General features: G+C 40.0%; 1 protein-coding gene across 1 annotated transcript in view; it reads right to left on the reverse strand.

Annotated features, from left to right (window-relative positions):
• Nucleotides 1-24,322, reverse strand: part of galnt9 (polypeptide N-acetylgalactosaminyltransferase 9) — a 68,445-nt gene that overhangs the window by 29,352 nt on the left and 14,771 nt on the right. The window contains exons 3-6 of the mRNA XM_076104614.1: nucleotides 23,320-23,486; nucleotides 17,264-17,438; nucleotides 8,525-8,722; nucleotides 2,795-2,912 (exon numbers count right to left, since the gene is read on the reverse strand). Coding sequence (XP_075960729.1) covers nucleotides 2,795-2,912; nucleotides 8,525-8,722; nucleotides 17,264-17,438; nucleotides 23,320-23,486 — 658 coding nt within the window. The remainder of the gene's footprint in view (nucleotides 1-2,794; nucleotides 2,913-8,524; nucleotides 8,723-17,263; nucleotides 17,439-23,319; nucleotides 23,487-24,322) is intronic.

Below are 24,322 nucleotides of genomic sequence, written 5' to 3' on the forward strand. Positions count from 1 at the left end.
TGAGAAAGAGATTTCATGAAGCAGTTTGGATGGTGAGCACATTGGAATATCGTGTGAGGTAAACCCATCTAGACTCAAACCAAACCAAATTAGTACACGTCATGGTGTTAAGATTGTGTTCGGATGAAGCGGATGACTGAAAAACATGGCTGAAACACCTCCTGTGTAGACAAGCCTTTTCTGCAAATAATTGTTTTGATATTGATTTATAATCTTGTTTACATTTTTTGTTTTCTGTCGTGATTCAACAGAAAAAGGGGGGAAAAACGTGATTTTTGTTTCCTTACTGGAAAAAAATATAAATGTAGAATTAACACAATTATCATACTGAGAAAAGTAAACACTCCATTATTCCCTCTGTGAAGGAGTTTACGTTTTATGGTGGTCTGAATGCAGATTAAGAGGTACATTGATATTCCCTAATAGAAAATATAATTAAGACAATTAAAATATTTGTTGGACGGTTTCAGTCCACAGATTTACTACAGGATAAAACTCGTGCCCACAGGAACTTTGAAATGAAAGGCAATGTCCCGGTCTCCTGAGATGCTATATCAGCAAAGACTCAGCATTGCAGGAGGGGTGGGAGACACATTACAAGATAAACTCATATTGACACTTCTGGCAGAATTCATAATTTCAGTCCCCGACCATTTTTCTCTGTTTGCGAAAGGAGCCTTTTGGGGAAACAAAATGTTTGTGTTCAAACATTTATGATTATTTAAAAGGTGAAAATATCAAATTCCCATGTTGCTAATAGACAGGAAAAATGTGTTATGAGGTTAAGCAGCATCAGTAGTCAATCCATAACAGCAAAAATACATCCGGTTGATTCTAGTCCATTTTGCAATGATTATGTATAGCCTCCAATAATGAATGTATTAGTGATGTGGCTGCAGAGGATGTATCTATCACTCACTACATCATGCTGAGAGCTTCTTTTAAATATACATTTTCACTGTCGGTAGTTTCATCCTGTGACTGTTCCTTTCTTTTCATTTACGGGACCTTCCCTGTAAATTATTTCACATGTGATCAAACAAAAAACTTCAGTGAGATCTATGATTTATTTTACCTTCCCTTGGTTTTATTTTATTCTCTTCCTCACAGAAACAACACCACATGCAGTGTACTGTATAATCAGCCCTAGCACATCCTAGCCGCCGTTCGGCTTACAAAGAGGCTAGTTCTTTAGATCCTGGAAGTCTTTTTACCCTGAGCAATCTTCAGAAGCCGGAACTCACCGTAAATTATAAATACGCCACAACCTTTCTGTGTGAACTCTGCGTTTCATCACCACCTATAGTCAGATTGTCCCAGGCTGGTTCAGATATTGTGAGCTGCCCTGGCTAATTGTTAAACATGTTCTTGTCAATCAAGCCTATGTGAAATGGCAACTCCTCAGCCGGCACTACAATAAGCTTCCTGAGCCGCAGTAGTCTTAGAGGAGTAATTGCCGTCCACTCGCCAGAAGCCCATCTTCATTCCATTAGTACATTGCGGATGGTTGAAGCTGGTTGTTAACTGCAGCTCTATTCAAGCTTGTACATGTGCTGAATAGCCCCTTTTTCTGTGGCATGTGTTTAATTTTCGCAAAGACAGGCCAAACAGGAGGATAGGTAATTGCATCGGTGATGGCATAGTGTTCACAGACAGTATTCTCTTTACTTAATGAATCAAAAAGCTCCAGTAGATATTCATTGTGATAATAATCAACGAGGCGCTTGTGTGTGAGAGAGCCAAAAGAAGTTCACTGTTACACCATATTGCACAATTCAATAGAGTTGTTCTAACTTTATTTAGCTGCTGTAGCTGAATTGATCTTCCCCCACGAACTTCATCTAATCAGTTGCATGGTTTGTTAGGTACATATAAGCAGCTCTGCTGAATGAGAAAACACTGTGTAATCTGTGGGAGGCTGTTGGCAGTTGGCACATAATACATAATGCTGAGTTATCACTCCATGATAATGGCAAAAAAAAATAATCAGAGAAAGACACAAGAAGCTAGATGACTGTGTCGATATTGGCGATGGCAAAAAAACAAACATGCTAATGATGTAGGGGAAAAGCCACTCATGTGGAATAATGAGATGCTCTGAAATGGTCAACAACAACTGTCAACGTCTCTGGCTTAAAGCACGGCAGCAAATTGTGAATCAAGATCTCCAGCCTCCGTTAAAGTGCTGTTTCAAAGGTGTCCGTCACTTCAGAGGTGTCGTTGAAGCCGTCTCAAGATTTTGAAATGGATGTGGGGACGACGTTAAATGAAGGAGTGAGATCTTTCAAGCATATCTCATTCCAATAAGCTAAAGGAGTGCTTTTGGATTCAGAATGGTTCCACTCGGCTGGAGAGAAACATTTTCTGAATTTAAACGCTAAACAGTTCTTCAGCGAGCCCTTTCGCTCACATGAAGCGTTAAATTCAACTCAAAGCAGCAGCAAAAGAGATTTACATTTTCCGTATACAGACTTTAGAGCCTTTGGGTTGGTTGAAGATTAGCATTAAGGAGATTTTTTTTCTCCTCCACTCCCATCTAAGAAACTTTGCAAAGTTTAATCATGGCTTCTGTTGACGCCCCGGGGTTTGTATCTTCAACTGTTCCCCCGTAGCTGGGAAACATTAAAAACCAACTTTTCTTGCAGCAATTCTCTGAGCAATTTCATCTTCTGCTGAACATATGTGACTTTTAATTGAGTTGAAAAAAAGTCTACATTTCAAATTATTATTCAAAATCTCATTCCAATTTGAATGCATTTAAACAGCGGCAACAGTGACAATCGGTGGTCCTTACCCGCATGCCGAGCTCGATGTTCTCGCCTCCGTAGACCTCCATGCCAGGATCCAGCAGACCGATCTCGCCAAAGTATTCCCGGTCAACCACAAAGGAGCATCCAATCATAGCTGGAGTTCTGGATGAGCAAAGAGAGACAGCATCGTTTGATTATTATCCAGCCACTAAACTTGTATTCACCCACAGAGAATAATAAACTATCCAATGCAATCAGAAGACGTCTCAGGTTTTCATGTTATTTTGTGCCTTCCTTTAATTAACCATAGAGACCAGAGTGGTTCTGAACACTGACAGAGCGACAATATTGACATGCTAACAGAAATAATGAAAATAATTGGAATTTTTCATCTGCCTCGATCAGCCTGGTTTAGTTTAGAAATGTCTCTTATCCAATCACAATATCTTGGGAGGGCTACTAGAAGTCAGTCAGTGTCTCTCATGCCAAGATGTGGTGCAGCTTTAAATTAGCAATAACTCATCTTTTGGCAAACATCCATTTGGAAATGTATTTCTGACAAATTTAAGTTGAATATTCACTCCACTTTGTGCTCTGGTTTAGTCTCCACCAACTCCTGAAAGCTGCTAAATGCTCCAATATATTGGCTGTTTGGTGCTGGGTAGGTAGCGTACTGTGGGTTTATCAGAGCTTTTTACTGAAAACATCATCTTCATTCTGGAAATGAGGATGAAGAAAGCAATGAGAATGAACCAAAACATTAACATAAAAGCAAAACAATGAACTGCAATGAGATAAGATACTGTACATCACTGAGGGGAAATTGCAGAGTTGGTGGATTCTTCTCTGTGGGTTCCTATTCATGTGCTACACCCTTCATGTTGCACATAGTAATTTGATATATTGTTAATGATCAGTGTAGCTGATGAAAAAGTGCTGATGAAAGTCCAGGACAACAATCCAGCATGGCATTTTAACTCTAGTAATATGTATAATGAAGTCCAACAATTAATGTTTTAGTAGAAAAACCTAAAAAATACTTTCAGAACTAGCACAAACTAAAAACAAGTTCAGCTGGTAGAGCAAGAGACAGAGAGTGTTTACTTTCCACCTTTAGCTGATGTCCCCCCAGGGCTGCTTTTTATCATCTGTCAGGTCTTAAGTGCTCTGGGACAAAAACCAACAAAAAGCAGGGGCATTCATACGGAGTACTGAGCTGCGTTATTTTTTTACTCTAAAGTGAATCTGGATTCGACCCCCGGGGTAAGTTCACCATATATTGTTACACACACACACTGTTCAGTTTGAGAGACGTGGCAGTAGAAAGTACTAGAAGGAGAAAGCTGCATTATGATTGATTGACTCTGTATTTAAAGAGTGCACTGGACCATACAATGTCTAAGCCAAAAAGAAAGGTGCTTTTAGGTTTAGACCCCATATAAAACACTGACTAACTCTAGGGCATCATCATGGAGTGTTATTTAGAAAATCTCTGAAGGAGGGTTGAAGGAAAACCCTACTGTTCCATTATATATCCATGAAAACGCTTTCCTACCATTCTGCGGACATAAATCTTTATGGCATGACATTCATAGTACTTGTTCTAGAGTACTGCCAAATTAATATACGTTGCTCAAAAACAAAAAAATGAAAGAAACATTTTGACAAATACTTTATAGTAGAAAATAGATACATTAATGCTGAGAATGTCTTTGCTGACATTAGCTAATTATTGTAAATACCTTAGCTCCACACTGAACTTTTATTACAACAACCCATGCTTGCTGACTTCTAAACTCTCGTTGCCTGACGTAACCTCATACAGTCTTTTTTTAATTTCTAAGGCTTTCAAGTGCCATTATTTGCACTCACTGTGCAGATAAAAAGACAGACACAGCACATACTCAGCCTTGCTCACCTCTTCCTTTCTCCTCTCTTGACAAGTGGCCTACCTTGCTTGTCTGCACAGTGCACACTTTGCGCAGCTCTCTTTGAGTGTTCTCTTTAGAATAAGCTTCCTGCCAATGTAAACGCTGTCCCTGTGTTTGAGTAGAGACTCGGCACCTTAAGTCAGATGCATGTCATGATGAAGCTAAAACCTCTGGATGACCAAATGTGTCGTGTTTCAACACAAGGTAATGTTGCAGAAGAAACATCCTCACATTGATAATAGTCACGGCTCAGGTGGGTTATGTATTGTTTATGTTTATGGGAAAAGAGAAAAAATAACAAGTTTGTTGGCTATGTCATTTGGTGTGCAAGGTGATCAAACATGCAATGTATGTTTCTGCTTTGTGCGACCCTGCCATCAGTCGTATGTGAAATACAACACAGTCTCCAGTGGTTTTTTTGAAATATTTTGTAGGTGGGAATGACACACCCAGCCATTGTTCTCTGTGTGCCAACACTTTGATTAACCTGCACTGGAGTTCTTGCTCTTTGTACACACATGTTAACAGCACAGATCAAGTGTGTTCATGAGAGCAGTTTGTCACAAAATAACTTCTGGACTGCATTAGACATCACAGATTGATTTTTAGTGTGCAGATGGTCCACCTGCAGGGCTCATCTGCCCCTCACACCCCTTAACTTTGGCGCCCAAATAATTGACTTGCATTAGGCAGTATGAACATCTCATACATGTATGCAATTTGGGAAGATAAAAGCATTCATTTCAGATTCCTCACTTCTCTTCCATATGAAGACACTGCTTTTTTAACCTGACATCAGTATTGTCTATGCTCTCTCATTTAAACTTGTATGACAGCCCTGATGCTTGAAGTAAGTTATGAGAGGAAAATAAATGACATCATTATTCATTTTATCAATAGATTTTTTTCAAAGTAATGCGTTTACTATCTTAAAAACTGTTTTAAAGCTCTATCCATCAAAGCCACAATTGTAAAAAATAGTCATGCCTGATATATAACAACTTGACTGGACTTATAATCAGAAAGATAATCTAGAATATTTTTTGTGAAGTCTGTGTGTTCATTGTATTCATTTTGTGCATCATTTATGGTGACACTGATGTGAAGTGCAGGGGTGTCTATATATGTTTTTAACAAGTAATGTGCTTGTTTGTATTGAACTTTGTTGTATCCATGGTAAGCTTACAGTATACTCCTATTCGTCCCCTACGTCATGTTCATGTACTGCACTTTTTGGGGCTTTTTTTAAGTATCGATGTATTTTTCGACAGTAATTGCAGGAAGTATAGTGTAACTGTTGCTTCCTCTGATTCTCACATTTTCTTTGCTTGAATGTGACTGCGACCACAGCAGATGAGAATCTCAAGAAATGACACAGAGTGAGCCAGAGTGAGCCTTCCTATAAAGCACTACTCTTATCCAAATAGATGGCATTCCACTTAGGAAACAAACGTCACTCCCTTTCTATTTTGTCCTGTCGATAATCGCTGTGGTTGCAGAAGAAAAACTATTTTTGCCGTACTACACAAATGGTTGCAATCCTGTGGCAGTTTTGTACCTTCTTGTGCCCTTTTACGCGCTTTGTGGTTGAATGTGTTCAAACAGAAAAGGCTTTGAGACTGACTTCTGAATGGCCACAAGGCTTCTGTTGTTGATGGGCAGAAACCTTGAGGAAACAAGTGGGGGAATGATTTCCAATAGAAATCCACAGAGCCGACTCACTTCATCTGGCCCTTGAGGCAATCTGTCCATTTGCAAGTGTAAGTGGGGTAACACGAATCAGCTCTGCAGTGTCTGAGGCTGTTCTCCTATCTTTCATCCATCTCAAGTCTGGCACTTTATGCTCAATAATACATGATTTTCATGGACCTTTGATAAGACATCCAATATTAAGGTCCACGGTATAAACTGTTATCACATTGTTTGTTTGTATGAGACCAACTGTATCAAATGAAACCGTTATTGCTTGGCCTACGCTGGACCTAAGCGAGGTAATGACACTCTGCTATGGAATTCAGTTTTTATTGCCCTTGGTCATAATCCAACAGTATGTGTGAATGTCTTTAGCTTTAGTCATTTCAGATATCTAATGACATTCTGGCAGTAACCACGAGTATGTTTCATGTTTGCAGCTTTATTAAAATGCAGTAGCAAAGGATTTCAGTGATACAAAGTCTTTGGTCGAGAAGATTATGCTACAGCAGCTACTTTACTTAAGTGATTGATTATGCAATGCTTCACCTTAATCATGATCTCTTTTGTACGAATTTTGTTGTACGCACATAGACCGTCTTTCCTTTCAATTGGCTATGATTCAATATTCCTATAACAATGCAATGCAATCAAATCATGACAATGTTAAACAATGTGACAATAGGAAAAAGGTTGTAGAGGTCGTAGTGATGCGCCAACAGAGAATTATAACTTAAATCCGCAGCTCCCCTCTGCTTTTCATTTCGTTTTAGCAAAGTGTTTAGCTGTTTGGGCCACAACTTTACTGTTTTGAGTCATCCTCATTTTCTGCCACAGCTGTTTTCAGAAAAAAAGCTCTTGAAACCTACAGTGCTCTGCCTGCTCAGCACCAAACAGCAGACAGACACAGTTGGAGACTAGCTGTTGAACATAGTCGAGCAAATAACTGCTAAAGAGCCAGATATTTCCCTCAAGATAGAGGCCATAAACAGATGGACATAAACATGGCTGAAACTACTGAATGTGTAAATAAGCAACTTTTGCCGACATGTTTGCCATTATCAACTTAAGAGATGATGATATGTCAGTTTGGAGTTCAAAACTTGTTTCTTCTGCCTCCAAGTTACCAAAACCATCAGTTTGTTATTTTGAATATTTTCAGGGTACTGACAAGTCAAGCTGAATGGGCATCACTCACACTTGTATAGCCAAGTATTAAATTGAGGTTCGTATGTTTCTATTTCTGTTAAGAACCTTCTGTTAGGAAACTTTTCATGTGCCTTTATGTTTTAGCTTGAGATCTGACCTCGAGATTTTACAGCACTAAAATTGCAGTGGCACCAAGCCTACAGCTACATTTGCAGTCCAGCAGTGCCATGAATATGGAAGAGATTTAAAAAACAATAGCTTAGCTACTTCATGCTGGCTCTGGCTCAACCTGGTACGGTTGGCTCCTGCACCAGCTTTGGCCTTGCCACATTAAAACAAACAACTACAGTTTCAGCTCCTCCATGTAAAGCAACATATGAAATGTTCAATGTGTCCTTCAAGAGTTCTTAAATGGCCATATCAATAGACAATTCAATGATGATATTTCATATATTTTCTCAGTGTTAATTGTGTCTTTGTAGTGTTTCCCCTTGGGTTTTTTTAGTAAGGTGAATTGTTTCAAGTTAAATGCGTCGCAAAAACATCCCCCCCCCCCCCCCCACACACTATGGGAGGAGATAGCAGGGAAGGGAGGAGGGCTCAGGGAGAAACAACACTCTTCCTCAGTCAATTAAAGTCCAATATAACCAAGGGCACATAAAATCAATTCTAGGATTATACGGAATACAAGCCAGTACTGTCCTCCAATCTGCGGTGAATATAATGGAATGCCTGCTTATATTCAACACACAATTACACTCATGACAGTGCATCGCCGTGGCCTCATGATCCTGCATCAAAATGAAGATATTCATTATATCATGGTAAATACACAGCTTTGTACAGGGAGGCTTTATTTGTGTGTTAGGGGTGGCAGAGCACCACTACAGAGCACATTAATTTGATAGTTCCACACATGAATTAGTCATATCCTGAGCCTATCCATATTTCATCAAACATCCTCATCTATAATGTATGCTGTACACCAGCCGAGGACCTCACCTGATAGGGGCTGTCTCATCGCCCTTGTCCAGCCACTCTTGAGGTGGGATGATGTACATGCACCACAGCCCCCAGTTGTAGCCATGGGCGGCATTGGCATACTGCTGCACCTCAAACGTGTTGTACTTGATGTTGTCTATGGCAGGCAAGATGATGCGGGTGTGATCCTCCTTCATCCGGGTCAGAATAGGTTCAGCCCTTTGGACAAGAACAGAGGCAGAAGTTAAGAGCGGGACTTCTGAGTTAAGTATGAAAGAGCTTAGTTGCACAACTACAAAAGATGAAGAAAGACAGTGAGAGGAGAACAGGCTGCTACAGGGAAAAAATAAAGCCGGACATATTTTTATTCGGCCCTGTTTCAAGTACTAATATTGCAAGAGTGTTAGAATGAATAAATCTGGTCAAAGATGATCAGATGGGTAGTGTAACAGAATGTAAATGTGAAGTAAAGCTGTGAATGTGCTTTTTCACAGAAACAATATGCAGAAAATCAACCCAAATATTTTTTGATAACTGAGAGGTGTTCACTGTAGATCCTGATTCCATGAAACGATGCCAGGAGCAGCTATGGATGACTGCAGGTGTCGTCTCAACTTTCACTCCAGCGTTACATTTACATGGGTTTTCAATCTGTCGAATCAGCATTTATTCAACATGTAAAACCCACTGCCAGGATGCGCTTCCTTCCACTGTTTATGATGAGGTCTTGCAAAATGACTTTTTTTTTTCGGAACAATAAATAATATCATATAATATTTTATGCTTTATCTCCTGCTCGTCAAAACAAAATGTCAAAATTTGACAGTTATCCCAGTGAGAGACTTGATAAGAGGTAAAACCTGATAAAGCAGAACACATCAGGTGAAAAGAGAAGCTTAGTCTGCTCCTAGGAATCTATCAAGTCTTTTTTTTTTTTTCTTCTATGTGAAGGGTTGCAAGTTAGTTTCTGAAAAGGCCTTGCTCTGAGTGCTCGCCAGACTCATCATCTCATGGCGTTTGCTCCGAGGCAGCTTTGGCTGGCACACATTCTTTTAGAGCACATCAAGTGGAGAGCAGGGGCCATATTAACAAAACATCTGAAGGCTAAGAGTAGCTCTGAACAGGCCAATTTGGGAGAAACAGCTCTCGTACTTTAATACTTTAATGAAGGTTTTTTTTCCTGAGTTCATGGAGCATTTTTGCACCAGTGCCTAAGCCTGTGGAAGGTTAAGGATAGTCAAGAGGAAGTCACTGAGAACAAGTAAGTAACAGTCCTGAAAGTGGCTGCTGCTAGCAGTCCATCCAGTAACTGTCAATAATATTGAAAGATTGAAGACATTGACATTTTAAAAATACATGTATGAAATGTATTTGACTATGTTGATGAGAGCAGAGCTACAGTATACAGAGCTCTAACCATTGGTCGGAATTAGACTTTAGAGCTTCAACAATTATTAGTTGTCAACTATTAAATTAGTCAGCAATTATTTTGATAATCAATTGATCGGTTTGATGTAGTTTTTTTCTTGCTTCTTTTTCTTCTCTATGAAAGTTAACTGAATATCTTTAAGTAGTGGACAAACCAAAACATATGAGGACGTCGTCTTTGTCTTTGGAAAACACTGATCGACCAAACAATTTATCACTTAATCAAGAAATTAATCCACAGATTAATTGATAATGAAAATAATCGTTGCAGCCCAATTAGACTTTACATCAACCATGCCTTAGATGCCACCGACCAACAGTTATCTTGTTACATATGTACACCCCCTATCACAAAGAAGCCAGCATTGTGGCAATTAAGGTTTATGTGCAGCCTCCTTTCAACAGTAAACATTGATTTTTTTTCACTTAAAACTTCAACATGTTGGAAAATACACCTTCAAAGCAAAAAGATCAACCTCTTTCTATTAGTTTTAAAGTGCCCTCCCTTCTCATAGTGAAAGCTGCTCTCAGAAGTTTTGTTATAAGGTCTAATAGGCAAGCGGAGCTTCAGTAACATTGAGGAGGACTTCTACTGCTAAGACAAAATACTCCAGAGTTCCTGTTGCCTGTGTTTCTTGGTCACTGGAATGTTTTTTGTCAATGCCACACACAGTAAGTTCCTTCTGCTATAAGCCTTGGCCAAGGGCAACATGGGCTTGAGATCCACATGGCAGGCCTACAGAACAATGCCACATTGCTGCTGGCACTGGCTGCATTTGAACATCTTATAATGCTGAAAAGATTATCTCCACCATATCTTCAGAAAGTCATGAAAAAAGAAGGTACAATTATGAAATGATAACTGTATCTCTCCAGAACACTCACACACTCTCACTTACTCTCTATCTCCACAACCACTGACTTTCTTTCTCTCCGTCTTCACCCTGATCCCCCTTACTCACCCAAAAGCAAAATGTCTACGTATCACATGAAGGTAGAGGACAGTGCACAGGGGAATGGATCTAAATTGAACAATATGGGATGTCAGTAAATTATGAAGCAGTGCTTAGAAAAAGCCATCATTTAATAATGCAAGAGTATTTGGTAAAAGCACCACAGCAGTCATTCTGAGAATCTGACGGATGGCTCTTTCTGTCTTTACTCCAAAGTGTATTCTAGTCCTGGCTAGCTGTTTCCAGTCTTTGTGCTAAGCTAACCGAACTACCTTTTGGTTTCAGTTTCATATTTACCAAATGAGAGTGGTATCGATCTTCTTATCTAAGTCTCTACAAGTGAATAAACTTTCAAACTATTTCCCTAAACTTATACAGTGAAAGACTTTTGCTTTTTAACTTTGACCAGCTTTGATGAGAAATATGACCTTGTAAAATCGATTTCATGTTAAAACTACACTTACCGGGCACTTTATTGGGTACATACGTACAATGTAATGCAATCAATACAACAGCTCTGCCATAATTCTACATTTACAAAGGTTCCAATGTTCAGTTTCTGTTGATATTGTCATAATGTGTAAATTCAACATGTTTTAACATTATATTGAGCGGAAATTATCATTTTTTGTCTTTCCATTTGTATACATGACAACTCTGAATATATTGCAGTCCAGTAGACCATCACCAACCATTACTATCTAAAACATTGACTTAACCTCCATGATAGTGTGAAAAAAAGGCTCCTCATAAAAGTAGACTTTATTGCAGAAAAGCTGTATTGGATTGCAACAGATTGTGATGGTGTGCCTAATAAAGTGACCACTGAGTGTATAATCATCAAAATTCCATTGGCTAGATGTCTTCTACTGTCACTGACTGCTCGGTGCTGTTATCAGCTGCTCCAACAAAACTCTGCTCCATCATATCTATTTCACCTTAATTTATCTCCAATATGTGTTCACATTTGCATTCTGAACGGCAGCGGCACGAACGCTCGAGACCAGATAGCTGCCTGCAGTGTGTGCACAGTGCAGCATCTCTTGCTATTGCAGCTGGCCAACACATTATCATTCCAACATATACGAATGCTTGGTCAGGACCCATTGGAGTCACTTTGTAAAGCACAGAAATCAAGAACGAAATAATGATAAACAAATGTCGAACGCACACTTACTTTCACATTACCTGTGAAATAAAACGCTTATCTAGGAGCCTAAAAGCTCTGTCCTCCATCGCTTAACAAAATACTATGTAAAGACTTACCAAATAAAAGGATGTGCATAGATAAGGGGACGGATAGATGCAGTCAATGCAGACATTATAAGAACGGGATATTGAACTCCAAAATGGCACTCACTCACTGTAAATAAAAAATTGCACTCTAAGCTTCAAAAAAGTTTCCCGCACATGCACATTAATAATAATAATAAATAATTAGTGTTTGTCCTGCTGGCCTTGTGGTCCCACTGGGTCCAACTGAGCACAACACATAAATAAGCTAACAGATTAGCCTGCATGAAAAATAAATGTCTGCCAGATACTCTCTTTTATGAAAAACAATCAAATTGATCTGACAGATAGACTTCAGAAAGTGTTTTTTTCTGCATTTTTACTGCTGCCGGTTGCAATATAATGAATGCTTTTTGAAACCTTTTGGTTTTTCTTAGCTGTCTGGCAAGCAGTTATATAAATCAATGAGTCATTCTGTTGCTTCTAAAAGACAGTATGAGCAAACTTTTTTGACTGAAGGCCAACACGTCATGTACGACATGAGAGTACGTGCTGGAATAAAGAATTGTTTAATGTTGTGTTCCTGACGTGGTTAGCTGACATGTTGCTGCTACTAAATCTCCTCCTACACTACCTAACCTTGAGGTGCTTTCTCTGCCATCTCTCTGCCATCACAGCATTTTCCATTCATCTTCCCGCATCCTTGAGTAGCCCCCAAAACACCCCAGAGCCAGCCAGCCGCTCCTGTACCTCAGGGATCCATGAGGCTGATAAGATAGAGACGCTCTGGAAACGAGGACACATCTGCTTTTGACAGACGAGTCTATGTCATTCCTCTTCCTGTATCTGCCATTTCATCTGCATAACACCGAGAGGGTAATTCGTCCACATCCGCCCAAATCATTCTCTGTTCCATATTACAGGATTTTCCCCCCTTCCAGCGATGACTCATCCAATATTATGAATACATGTTGACAACCTCCATTGCCGTCAGCCTCACCCTAACATTTCTTTGTAAGGGTTCATATTGAAGCAGGAGGTCCTTTGATTTATTAACTCTTCATGGATGACTGTTTGTCTTTCATAATATCCGGCACCTTTGTTGAGACTTGCATCAGGCTGTGCACACACAATTAAGAATTAAACAAACAGAATAAGCCAGGATAAATATCACTGTACAATCACAATTTATATCTGTTTTATTCAGCCTCAGAGAATGTTTCACTATCTGTCATACCTTTGTGCAGTGCTGACATAAAAACCTTGCAGCTGTCCTCTTTGAGATTACATTCCTATTTACAATGTCCAAATCAACAGATCTCAACCAGTTAACGATTATGAAACTGGAAATGATCAGATAATGAATCTAACTGTGCTCAGAATTATGCCCCAGAGAGCATCAGGTCCCTAAGCCCTTAAAATAAGATCTCCTTTAATTCTGTATTGGACTTAAAGCAGCGGAAAGTGTGAGCTACTCATGCAGGGGGAAATATGTAGTAATTGTGTAACTGCAGCTTTCACATAACCTCAGAAAGTCCAGCATTCCGGCATCATCTGTATACAGATGATGCCGGATGAAGCAGAGTTTGAAGAAAGATGGTGAAGTACTACGGAGCGATAAATTCAACTCATTAATTCCAGGATTTTTTAATGTTAAAATTAAACTGTCATATCACTGAAACGTATCATCACATGCAATGCATGAAGAAAATTACTACTGTGGTAAAATACCAACACTTAAATTTTTTTTTTTTTTATCTGCACTGAGGTGTAGACCCAAATAGACATACAGTGTTAAAATTAACTCTAATAGTGTTCATTCATGTTAACACACGCATACGCGGTGTATATGTGATGCATATGACAGTGAGTGGTGTGTCTTTGAAAATAATCTAAGCCTGCAGTGCCTCTAGCCATTTTTAAGCACATTCAATTTCTGTAAATGTGAGGCCGTCCACAGTCCTCCTGCCGGGCTGTTTCTCGGAGGAGCTCAGACATGTGCATGTAGAGCACATATTGCAGAAGAAAGTATAAAACATATCAGCACAGAATCTCAATTCATCATAGAGTAGATAGTGAGATGCAGAAGCATGAACTGGAAACGGGTCCTCCGATGCAATGTAAGATTCCAAACTACTTCTAAATGCATTTGCTCATGATGTGGTTGATATGATACAAATGTAAAGACGGCATGAATCTCTGTTATGCGTTTCGGAGGTCTGCCCGGCCTGTGTTCTCTGAAGCACTAAGTGTGTCTGCAGCCTTCTTTCTCGTCTCCAGACAGATATAAACACTGAGCCACCACCAGACACAGTGAGCGAGACATAAGACATTTTTTCTTTTGCTAAAAAAAAAATGTCCTCAGTTTTCAAGAACTCTGAAAGTTGTATACCAATTTAATTTTATAATACCAATTCAGCTGCTCAGTATTGTAGGCAGATAGATGATATCTCAATGATATTAAGGAACTGATATATGACAAATATTACATATTTCATAATTACAGGAGGCGGAGGTTGGTTACATTTCTTTCTTACTTTTGTGAGTAATTTTGTCTTGTTCTTACATAAACTCACCAGGTCTCATAGCAGCTGTGCATTCAAAATTCATCAAAGTGTTGCTTTCTGAAGCATGTATTTCATTACCAGCAGCCTGCAATGACAATCTTATCTCCAGCGCACACTCAGCAGGGAGCGGCTGCTACACTTCTAATCATTAATCGTTAATAACCTGAGATTGCAACTGTGCAGGGACTTTAAAAAACAAATAAATATCAATTTCCTGCTCTTCCCATTTGCAGGTGTATGGTAGCATATAGTAGGTCCTAATTACAAAACGCTCCCATTTCCTGTCATTCATCGTGTTTATTTACAGAGCATGCAGAAGGAAACGATCCTGTTTGGAGCAGAATGGACAGCCGTTGTCTCAAGGATGGATGGATATAAAGTGTTAGAGGAGATGGATGCATTTAGCTGATGCAATACCGCCTTAATAATAGGCAACGATTTCATATCCTCATATTAAAGCAGAGCAAAGCCGTGGAAATCTGATTCCATCACTCCTCTGGTGGAAACGCTTCCCGCTTCTTAACTCCTCATAAACCAACATGGTGTGAGGAAATGGGAAACAACTGTCAAGTGCACTGTACAGTGTGGTACAATTCAGTCTGCTTTTACAGGAATGCCAACCAGAAATACATTTCAGCTGCAAATGCACAGCACACCAGGTGGAATGCCTTGCCAATGAATCACAGCACTGCAGCTGAGAGCTGGCAGCATTGTCTCTGTATGCACAGGCAGTGTGTACAAGGTCATTGGGGGAGACTCACCACAACATCTAGAGGAACCATCCATCTCACTTATCACCGGATGTGCAATGGTGAATAATCATATTATGATAAATAGGGGGCTTCTTCCATTCAAGCAAATAGAAAGTGTAGATAGAACGAGTAAATCTATCTGAGTAAAAGAGCAGCACAGAATGTTTGCAGACATACATTAGATAATAAATGCACATACGCACTCTCACAAAAGATATCTAAGCAGCACGAAGGAGGTTCTTGAAGATGCCTGTCATCGCCTACATTGCTGTATTCCTTTACCCAGCATCTACTTGTAGAAAAATCACAGGGATTCTGCTCTACTTTTCATTGACTCCTGTAAATAAAAACCTCCCGCCAAAGCAAATCTGAAGCAGCACAACGGATAAAAAATAAAGGCAGTGGGTTATCAAAGAAAGATGGAGGCAGTTATGTGGGGGGAGGGGGGAGGGGCAGAGGAGAGAGGTGTGTAAAATTCACTCAATGGCAGCAGGTGAACTAACTCAAAGGAAATTCGCCAACACAGCCTCAACATGTAGAACATGGGAGGAGCTGTGGAGGAGGAATCTGATGCAGAGGTGAATGGGCTATGTACAGTATGTGGGGGCATGAAAGGTACGTCTATTTTTGAGCAAGAACAGATGGGAAAACAGATGAGGGATCCACGGGGTATCAATTATCATCAGTATTGCACCTAGGCAATGATGCTACTTTCTCCCTGAATGCCATTTGTTGGCTGGGCTGCTCGACTTGTACATCGTCCGGACCTCAGGTTTATATTCATGCAACAAAACAGTGCCGAGAAACAATGATCAAGGTACATTAAATCACTACAAGGGTTACGAGGTCAATGTGTTTCGGTGGTGAACGGCTGAAAAAAGTTAGCTTTTACCTGGCATGTTAGTACCCTGTTTTCATGTGAGCATGGTAGTATAACACAATCCTACTATCTGTGTCTGTTTAGTTCACATAGATATCTGTATTCTTATTGTATCACTGTATTGTAGCAGTGTGTGTATAATTTATTTGTGCTATGACTGTGAGTGTGACATCAGGGGAAAATATATATATATATATATATTTCAACTGCATCTATGGACTCTGTAGAAAATGTATAACTAACTATTTATCTCTGCTGTTCTCCTCTATCCCTCCTCTTTGTCCTTCATCCCTCTTTGTTCCCCTCCTGCCTTGCAGACAGCTTCCCGGGGAACAAAAGCTACACTTCATCTTCAAACACTGACAGCATGGCAGACTCAAATTAGGTGCCAATTACATCTATTTGAGTGACTTGTTTGCTGGTAAACTTAAGCAGCAGGCAGATATTGGACTGAGACCCCCAGAAGTAATTTCATATCGCAAAATAAGCCCAGAGCCTGCAGGTAAAATTATGTCAAAATGCTCAACATTTATGCTCCCTCTTTAATTACACTCACTGTCGTCTTTCACGCTGTTGCGCTCTCTCTTATTATAAGTGTGTATTAGCTGGACAGTTAGTGTCATTTACGTTGGGCTGTCTTTTTATTCAGCTCTAACCAAAGCCATTCCTCATAATTTAAAAGTAGATGCCAGAGAGGAAAGCTTATTAACGATAAACCCTTACTAATAATAAGGGTTATTCTGATGAAAATGCTTTCTCAGTTAGAATTGACCTGGCTGGCACGATATCAAAATGCTTAGGGCAGACTAAGCTGCATATTTCAACGATAATAATCTTACATAACATCCTTCTCTACTGAAAATATGAAAAGCAAACCACAAAGCAAACGTGACAAAGGACAGAGAAACAGCTCGGACCTTCTCATGTTAAACATGACTTTTTCTTACCAGCCAGGGTTGAACTCAACGTGGGCATCAAAGAAGCCAACGACAGGAGCCGTGGCCGCGTTCCAGCCATGTATTCTGGCTCGGATCAGGCCCTCCCGCTTGCTGTTCCTCACAATCTTCACCAGGCCTGGGTAGCGTTTGTTCACATACTGGTCCAAGTTGAATTTCAGCTCCACTGAAAGAGGGCAGATTAGAGAAAATCTTTCTTAAAATTCCATCCAAATGAAAGAGTAAGGACAGCAAATGAAAATATGTTTCCGAGATGGTTTTGATCTAACTTGCCTTGAGTCTTTATTTCAGGACTGCAGGACTCTCTCTTTTATATTTTTTTTATTATTTTGACCTAAAGCCAAAGAGTGCATAATGAGGGAAGTTGCTTGAAAAATGAAATTACTCATCACCAACTCATTAAACATTACTCGTAACTTTACCTTAGTTACCCAGCTGAGCCTCATCACAGGTTGCCTAAAGTCACCTTTAAACTCCAACTCCTAAGCCTCCAAACCCACACAACACCTCTTTGGTAACGCGTGTAGAAATAGAAAGTGAGTCATAATGGTTCAACAAGCAGCCACTCTAAGGTTAGTATTTACTGACTATCAACGTTACCTAGCTTAACGTTAGTCCTGTGTGCAGCAACCCAGTAGTCTTGTCTTCACAGTAAAGCCGTCAACTGATAACACCTACACACCCTCCAATTCTGAGTGATTCCTGAATGTAGGCTTATGATTGGCTTATGTTAGCAGGCCAGCCACGTTACAGAACTAAATAGCTTTCTTTCTAGAGGTTGCTGTACAGAGTGACTGTCTAATGCATTCCACCAATGACATCTTTATTCCAGATGGATTATAACATCTCTCCTCCTCTTCTCTCACAGACAAGTTTGGCTGTCATCGCTGGAAAAAGTTTGCCGGATAAACAGCCAGTTGCACAAATTGCTGTCTGTGTTTTCATTGGAGGATAGATGGCTGTTTGAGCTTCTCCTCTGGGTTACTGCTGAGCGTTCCACTTTCTGAGGGAGAGATTAATAAGGACGCTTGTGGCACACTGGCTCTGAACAGCATCCGCACCTAACTTGTGACTGTGACTCGCAACATAAATCAGCCGGTGAAAGTAGAGAAATGGCAGACTAATCCTCTGTCTGTGTGACTGCGGAGACGCAGTGAGTGGATGGATTGTCAGGAGTCTTTTTTAAATTGATGGTCTGTGGGGTATAGCGGTGGCTACTGCAGGGAGAGAGTGTGGATTTAGAAGCGGTGACCCTTGAAGCAAACCGCCGTTAGCATTTGACACCAAATTAAAGCAACCATTCATGGAAACTCTCTGTTTCTGACTGTCTCTGTCTGTGGATTTCTTTTTTTTTAAATTTCAATAGTACTGTTGAGTTTAACATGAACAAATGTCCAGCAGGTCGGCTCAGTGGTTAGCACTGTGTGTGGCTGCAAGTACGTATAGATTTGATCTCCAGAATTTCTGTCTCTCTCTCTGTCGGTGTGATTTGTCTGCCTCTATGTAGATGTCTAATATCATTGGTGGAGAGCAACTACATTTACTTAAGTACTATACTTATTATGCTTTTACTCCTTTATATATCAGCAAAGTAGCTATTCACTTTACAGATTTAATCTTCTTTTGCTGCTCTAAGTACATTGTGCACATTTTCTGTAATTTTACTTATTGGTACTTTTAGTAAGGTTTAGGTAACTACTTGGACTACAGTCTAATTGGGGATGATTTTAGCGCATTTCATATGCACGAACTGAGACAACCTTTCCTATTTTATCTTTGCTATAAAGCGTCTCAGAGCAGTGGGTGCAAATGAGCTTGCTGTTAGCATTTAGTACTAATGTCACGTAAGCCCATTTAGGAATAATGAGGTTCATCTTTACTGCATTCCCATTTGGATCAGTCACTGTTGGAAGCTACATTGCTCCTCTTTGAAGGTCCAGAGACCTTTGCAGTTTGGTTATGTTTGCACTGTTGAATATGTCTAACCTGTGCATTGGGTCTCCTTCATCATCGGCCTGCTCTGCAGCTACAATATGATAAAAGCTATTACAGTGTAATAATTACTTGGCTGTGCTGGGAAGGAGAAAAGTTATGGGCCTCCCCCTGATCCTAGCAAATAAAACATTGGACTGCGTTCATGGGAGGAGAGTTATGGAACAGGGAATACATTTTAAAGTAGAGTAGCAGTGAAACATATCTGGGGATAAATAACTATCCATCACACTATGAATTTAAAATGAATGCATAGTGGACTGCACAAGGAGCACCATGGATTCCTTTGGCGACATGGGAGATTATGGAAGCCGCTGTGTTAAGGATAGATGGTAGAGAGTTATTGAACCTGCTTTTGATTTTTTAAACTGGGGCAAAGCCTTAGAGTTCGCTTACATGCTGCAAAGCCTGAATTATATCCTTCCACATACTGCCTCGTTTGTGCTCACTAAATACAGGTACAGCTGTTTTCAAAATAAGCCACAGGATGTTCTGTTTCCGATCCAGAAAGCCTCAGAACAGGCATCAGTTGAGTTTCTTTGCGTGTTGACAAAGGTCTGGTCTCTGCTACACAAACCACAGACCATATTATTCGATCAGCAGATTAATGGACTTTGTATCAGACACCGATACAGAAACAGGTCTGAAATTGATCACTTTGATCGATCACAAGCAGACTAGTGAAGTTAGTGAACTGAATCACCACAAGTAATGTGATGTTCATTAAATATTCAAAAACGTTACAGCCAAAAGTAATATGATACTCCTCATCCTGGGGTAACATCTAAATGCAGTGTGACAGTATAAGCCCTTCACTGTAAGTGGGGAACATGTTGGCAGTAGGCCTGTGCATTGTGGAAATAATCTGTGCAGCAGCATGTCAGCAATTTGGAGGTGATCCACCTGTCACAGAAACGCCACAATGGTAACTTGGTTCATCTTTTTTTTGCATCCTCCACCTTTAAAATTGTCACATTCACTTCATTCAAAACTCTGCCCTGGCAACATCGTGCTTGTTTTTTCTCAAAATCACTGACAGATAAATTATGAAAACAACTTTTCTCTGCTCTCTTTCTCTTCATCGCCTCTCCTCGCTGTTTTTTTATCATAATGCTAGGTGATTGCATTACCTGCTCTATAGATGCAACATTCTGCGTCTATGCGATACTGTCTTAATGCAAGTGACTGAATGCAGTATGTGAAGTTTTACAGAGATATGTGATTGAATGTCTCAGTTAGAGTACAACTAAGAAAAAACTCTTTCCCGTTAATAGTTTTTTGCAACGGTAGAGTCAGACAGGCGTTTAACGAAACGTAAAGTCAAAGAACTGAGCTAATTTGGACCGAATTAAGGTCATTATATAGGAATTAAATAGTGCCTTTTTCAAAATAATTTCTTGCAAGTGTCTAAATGAGTCAAATATTCAGTTGTGTGTTAATTTACAAATCCTCCATTTTTTTTATCAGATTTAATGAATGCAATGTTGAAAGTAATTCAGCTCCACTTGAACTTAATACTACAAGCTGTACTCAACTGGTCCTCAGTTTACATCCTGTTTTCATTATATGAATCATTAAGTTATCAATATGATGGTGGTATTTGCTGGAATTGAATCCTATAAGGCTCATTAAGCCTTTCCTCGCTGTTATGCTGCTAACATGGCGAACAACAATGAATTGGAGTCGTCATGCCTATTACACACACATAGCCAAAGCTCATCACTTGGAATGTGAGTTTAGTTTAGACCGGTGCTGTGAATAAACCTTTCAGCCGCAAGGCAAACATGCTTCCGGTGCTTAATTTATTATGCTAGGAGCGAGTGTGGCTGTACCTCCACTCATCTCACTGAGCCTTGTTTAAATGAGAGGGGACAGACAGAGCCATCCGGAAAAGGTCAAGCACACCAGCCTGCATATTAATTGTCTAATGTCACAGCAGAGCGGCTCCCAAGACACAGCTCACACTTCTGCACGAATCATCGTCACTGTTGGTAAACATACAGTGAGAGCCGCTGACGGATGTGTCGGTTTGCAGGCAGTGACCTGCAGTTGACCTCGTATTAAAGATGCACGTGGACACTGAAAACATCAACACCTTGTAGTCGTGTAATGGGATGTCAGTGAACTGCACACAGCACACTAATGTTAAACGTCAGTCTGCGATGCTTTAAAGCAAAGGTTACTAAGGCCATGAGTTTAGCTTTCTGTTTTGCTCTCTGCTGTTATGGAGAGCGCTTGTACATCAGTTTCAATTTGTTTCTTGCTCTGGCTGGAGACAACTTTATTCTAACAGCTCTGATGAGTTTTCATGCCTGAGGTATTATTGTGGCAAATTAGTTGACTCTCTAGGGATTAATTAGTAGGAATGAGTTGGCAACTTTGCGGTTTAAATATCCGGATATCACACAGTCATGTAATTTGCTGACAAAGGTGTACTCGTCGTCAAATCCATTTAATACAGGACAAACTTGCAATCAAACTTAAATGTTGTTGTTCTCTTACAATAGTATGTAGATTATTTGGACAGCTACATTTAAAAGAAAACAAAAAACCTTCTGCTGTTTAATGGTTTTCATGATTAACTATTTGAATGTTTAGGAAGGAGGTGCGCTTGGAGGGAAATTGTGACACAGACATGTCATGTTTTTTTATTTTTTTATCTTAAAGATGTTTTCACTTTGTATCGATGGTATTGGGTTGTTGATCATTTAATAAATTGCATCATTCCATATTGATGCATCATTACAGCCCTACATAACACAGTCATTTAATATTTTCCTACTATAAATATATTAATTATAGCTGCTTTAAAGTATTCCAGAGTTTCTGCTGATAAATAAAGAGTTATCGTGGAGTTACTCCAAAGTCTTTGTTATCGTGAGAGTCTAAATGCTGTTTCTTTGAAACCCTTGCAATAATAACATTTCACAGGAGGGAGTAGAGGTGAAATGTAACAAATTGAAATACTGTCAGAAAAAGTTGCAGTCTTTATAGTAAAAATAGGGTTGTCCTTCAAAAATCTATTTCAGGAAAACCTTTGCGAGAGTGAAAATGCGTGGGGTAGGCTGACATAACGAGAGGAGGAGTCCACTTCCATTTCTATCTGTTCATTGACTTTTAACGACTGCCTGTTTAATTGTAGGCAGTTAGAGCCTCAGCGGGGAGCGGAGATGTGCCAGTGTTGACTCCTGCTCGGCCTTCTTTCAGTATGTTATTCATGCGCCCTTTTCCACTGCCAGCCTGAGGGAGGCAGGCCTGTTACTCTGTGCCAAGTGAAGGAGGGCCAAGTGTCGTCTGGAATCTAGTTCATTGTCCCTCCCTCTCCAAACGGAAAAGCTTTTGGGATGTGGAGCCGAGCATCGTCAGCTGCTGTGGGCGTCATGGTGTGGAGGCAACTGAAGCATTTGCCCCCATCGCCATGGAGACAGTAGTAAGCAAAGGATGAGACAAATCCCATCCCTTCTCTTTCCCCCCCCTTTTTTTTAAAGCTATTTTTAAAACCCGGTGTGCAAGAGTCCACCCTCAGGGGTTCTCTATCCCTTCAACTGTTACTCACAAAACCAAACACACAGAAAACTGTCTCTGACACACACCAACACACATAAGAACCCGCAGCATTAGAAGACTGACTACTCTGGCAGGAGTCCAAAAACATCACACTAACTCAGATGTGTATGACGCCTTAAGTTTGCGTTCCCACCAGGGATGACAAGACATGATGAATAGGGTGACTGTCTCAACTGAATAAGCAAACCTACAGCATTAGACAATGACAAACTGCAGGTTCTACAGGTTTCATGATTTTAAGTTTGAGAGGAAACAAATGTAAATGAGGAACAACTAAATGTGATGCAAAAAGGGAATGATCAGAAAGATATTGGATCAAACCACAGCAACTGACAAGATCTCAGTGACTAACATCAATTAATGTCCTGCAGAGCATATACAGTTGGACACCACGGTTTAAAGACTTGTCACATATTGCTTGGTCATTTATTTAAGTGACAGCTTTATTAATTGGATGAAAACAATCTGAGGTTCACCAAAGGTCTTACCACTGTCGCTGTTGTCATCCACCAGGATGATCTCCTTGAGCACATGTGCTGGTGTGTGGTTGACAACACTGTGGACGGAGCGCAGGATCACCGACAGTGCCTCGTTCACGAAGATGAAGACCACGGAGATCTGAGGAAGGTCCTCTGGGTACGTCAACTGCTTACACCTGTTAAAATACATTCAAAGTTATTAGCCAGTGCTAAAACAACCTGGACTTTGTTTGCATATCACTCACTGAGAGAAACATGTACGGCTTTCTTTCTTTGTGTGCGTTTTATATGACTTTCATATCTGAGTGTATTATCAATATTTTCTCTCTGCAAGACCTATTTGGGTTTATAAAGACCAGCGGATCTTCTACACAAAAAAATATGAACGTAAAAGCAATGTGTTTAGCAGAACAATTATCCAATTAAAAAAACTCAGTCATAAGAAATAGCTAATTCATTATTTTAATTAAAAGAATAATGGGGTGTAATTACGACACAAGCTTCATAATAGACAATGTGTAAAAGAAAAGTGAAATTAAGATATTCACAACCTAGCTGGGACACTTGGGAGCTGCCGAAAAAGTCCCTGAAACCTCCTTAAAAAAAGCATTTATGGCCCCGAAGAATGCCATCAAGGCCCTCGGATACCTCTTCAAGGACTGCTGGAGCCACCTCAAACACCTCTGTTTGCCCAGAACCCACGATGACAACAACCGTACAAATCTTTCTCACAGCAGGCATTTTCACTTGTCATAAAATTGAATTAAATGTTCAATTTCACATTCACAGTGTATCCACATGGTGCATACAGCCTCTTATGTCTGTCCAAAAATAAAGGGACGTATCCTGGATAACTTTTTTTCTCAGTGAACCAAACCAACAAGGCAAAAAATAGCTCTCTTCTAAGATATCACTTACAGCCCTACATCCGTTTGATGGTGAAGCTGCAGCTCCCCGACCTGGATTCTCTACACTGTACTGTGACTACTGCTACAGTATAGCTGCCATACTC

The sequence above is a fragment of the Anarhichas minor genome, unplaced genomic scaffold (assembly GCF_050575085.1).
Source record: "Anarhichas minor isolate MPS153535 unplaced genomic scaffold, ASM5057508v1 ptg000030l, whole genome shotgun sequence".
In the NCBI taxonomy this organism is placed as follows: domain Eukaryota; kingdom Metazoa; phylum Chordata; class Actinopteri; order Perciformes; family Anarhichadidae; genus Anarhichas; species Anarhichas minor.